This window comes from Rhinopithecus bieti, unplaced genomic scaffold (genome assembly GCF_001698545.2).
Source record: "Rhinopithecus bieti isolate Rb0 unplaced genomic scaffold, ASM169854v2 scaffold_54685, whole genome shotgun sequence".
Classification (NCBI taxonomy): Eukaryota; Metazoa; Chordata; class Mammalia; order Primates; family Cercopithecidae; genus Rhinopithecus; species Rhinopithecus bieti.
This window is the reverse complement of record NW_016821510.1, coordinates 216,722-219,920: the sequence shown is the minus strand read 5'-3', so window position 1 is coordinate 219,920 and position 3,199 is coordinate 216,722. Positions and strand designations below refer to the sequence as shown.

Genomic DNA, 3,199 nt, shown 5'->3' with positions numbered 1-3,199 from the left:
ATACTTACTACTTAAAGACATAGAACAACTAACTGTTCGCTGAGCACAATGAGTGGAATATAGAACACTGCATCTAGTTTAAAACTTTACCCTTCTTAGTGGTTTATTATTTTTTTCTGAAAAAACATGTGTATGCTACTTTTACTGCACTTTTCTATATCAGATCTTGATTTAAAACTTTACCGGCCGGGTGCGGTGGCTCAAGCCTGTAATCCCAGCACGTTGGGAGGCCGAGACCGGCGGATCACGAGGTCAGGAGATCGAGACCATCCTGGCTAACATGGTGAAACCCCGTCTCTACTAAAAAAATACAAAAAAAACTAGCCGGGCGAGGTGGTGGGCGCCTGTAGTCCCAGCTACTCAGGAGGCTGAGGCAGGAGAATGGCGTAAACTCGGGAGGCGGAGCTTGCAGTGAGCTGAGATCCGGCCACTGCACTCCAACCCGTGTGACAGAGCGAGACTCCGTCTCAAAACAAAACAAAACAAAACAAAATTTTACCACTCTTAGTGGTTTATTATTATAGTTTTTTTTTTAATCTGAAAAAAACATGTGTATACTACTTTTCCTGCACTTTTCTGTATCAGATCCTGATTGGCTCACCACCATTACACACACACCTCTCTCTTCTCTTCCATCCTCCCGGTTGTAGAATCATTTGTTGTAAAATCAGCATTCAGTATTCACATGATTATGACAGACTTTACATGACTAGTATTGTTCATAGTTGAGGTATACAGTGTAGTTTTAAATTTTATTTTCTCAGGGTTCAAAATTACATGTTCTGTTTTCTTAATTTTGAAAATATGCAATCACTAATTTATCCCCCCTCTATGGAAAAATGAAAGCTCTCTAGGCTGTATTCAAATACACCAGGTACTCTATCAATTTTTATTTTTTGAAATATTCTACCTGAGCTCTCCATCTTTAGGCATTTCCTGCTGACTTCATACTGTTCTCCCCTACCACTCTCCCTCTTTAATATTTTACCGTTTTACAAACTTTATGGCTACCCTGTAACAACAGACAGTACCTTTCAAGTTCCGACTTTATAAGGACAGAACCACCATTTCATTTATTTCCGCCTCCCTCCTTCAACATTCCTACCTGTATTTCCTGCTCTCTTTTTAAAATATGGTAAATAACATTTGCATTCCACTTTGTAACCATAATTAAGTATGCCCTTAAACAATAAAAAACAACATTTGTATTTTACGATTATTCAAATGTTATTCACTGAACAGTCAAGCTTTGTGCTACTATGGGATTTCCTTTTCTGCGGTTCCAAGCTTCGATCCACGTCCTGCCACAGGAGCACTGCAATAGAGCCCATTTTCTCACACTCTCGCCAATAGTTCAAAAGCTTGCAGCATTTTGTCTGGTATTTGGAGGATGCTTTTCCTGTACAGTTTTGCTTTTTTTCACTGAAAGTTTCTGATTATTATTATTTTCTCTTGTGGGATGAAGAAGTATGTACCTTCTATATCACAGTCTTAATACTTTCAGCTCTTACTCATTCAAATCTTACAATCCAGTCCAGTACTCACGGTTTACTGATTTGCTTTTTCCTGAAAATTTTAGCCTTCTGTTTTGTTTTGAAATAATGCAACCTCTGCGCTTTGTCACGTCCTGAAATTCGTCAGGTGTTTTAGGATGCACACTTCCTTAGATCTTTTCGAGGGTCTTAACTGCAGTTCTGTTTCCGGAATCGCGTATTTTCTTTCTAGGAATTGTAGGCTCTCGGCGGCCCCCAGAGGAGCTCTGCTTGTAGCGAAGAAAGCAGCCGCGAACAGCGCCTGAGCACTAACGCGAGACTGTGGGGCTCGCCATTCGCTGCTCCGCCGCGCTGCAAGGGACCCTGGGAGTAGGCCATTATGCTAGCCCCTGAGGCCGTTAGCTTAGTCACGACTCTAAATGTGTACCTGCAGTCGGATGTTGAGGATCACCGAGCCCGCGACGTAGAAGTACGGGAAGTTCATGCGCAGCTGCCAGGCCAGCTCGAAGAAGGCGAGCAGGGTGCGGGAGAGCCCCTTGCAGAAGACGCCGTACGAGGTGGGGGCCGCGGCGGGGCTTGAGGCCCTGACGGCCAAGGAAGACTGAGCCGCCGGGGGGGCCATGGGCCAGGTGTCGCCGCCCTCCCAGCGTCTGTACCGAGGGTTGCCGCAGGGCCCGCGGACCCCCTAGCGACGGCTGGGACCGGCGGGACGGTGGGCAAAGCGGCCCCCGGGCTCACACCCAAGCTTGCCGCTGCTGCTGCTGCTGCTGTTGCTGCTGGGTCCGGTGCGGCGCGTCGCCCCAGGCGCCGCTGGCGCTCCGCCCCTTCCTGTCTGCTTCTCACTTTTGGCATTTACCATTTAGAGCTCAACCGGTGGTTGATCTGGAATAGGATGTGTTATATAGCATGTACGAACAACCATGCAGATATTTCCACTTTAAAATGAAAAAAGCTAAGCGAAATGTAACTTGCTCTAGGGCACAAAGTTTGTAAAGTCCAAAGCTAGATTAAAACTTTAGTTTGTCTGCTGTGTTCTGTGGGATGTTAGCCAGGAATCTTACCCTTTTGATTTTATAACATTAATATTAGGGCAAGATTATTCCTAAGCCAGTAAAGGCACAAGGTCTCTGTATTCATAATATACCATAGGCATAAAGGATCACAATCTTAGTCTTTGGATTTTTCTATGTATTAGGAATATTTAAATTGCAAGTGACAGAAATGATAAACATTCAAGCAAAAACCTAGTAGACACGCGTATATACACAAGGACATACATACAAAATCATATTCCCGTGTATGTAAACCCTTAAAAAGTTCAGATTAGCTATGGAAGCTTCAACCATTTCTGCATGGAGATGCATCTGTGAAACCCGTGGCTAGGCTGTAAGGGCTGGAATACTACTCTGTACTGCCAAACTCTTAATACCGTTAGAGTAACTGCACAGTGAATCTCTAATAGCCACGATACTTTTGTTATTTAAATGACGCACATTTCATTACCTTCACTTATCTCCCATTTTAACTAGACAGCCCTGTATGTTTTAATCTTAACACGTCTTCATTCATGGATTATTCGAATGTGTGATTTCTGATCATGACCTTAAGATTACAGTCTTGTTCTGAAAAGCATTGTTCAGATACCACACATCGCACCGTGCACTGCATGTCTCGCAGCTATTCAAAGCACAAGTTCAGTACCCTAG

At 44.0% G+C, this 3,199-nt stretch overlaps 1 protein-coding gene across 1 annotated transcript; it reads right to left on the bottom strand.

Annotated features, from left to right (window-relative positions):
• Positions 1-747: 747 nt before the first annotated feature.
• SMIM10L1 (small integral membrane protein 10 like 1) lies at positions 748-2,308 on the bottom strand. The gene has a single exon (XM_017860397.1). It carries the CDS (start codon positions 2,113-2,115, stop codon positions 1,909-1,911), a length of 207 nt encoding a protein of 68 aa, XP_017715886.1. The 5' UTR covers positions 2,116-2,308; the 3' UTR covers positions 748-1,908.
• Positions 2,309-3,199: the final 891 nt, after the last annotated feature.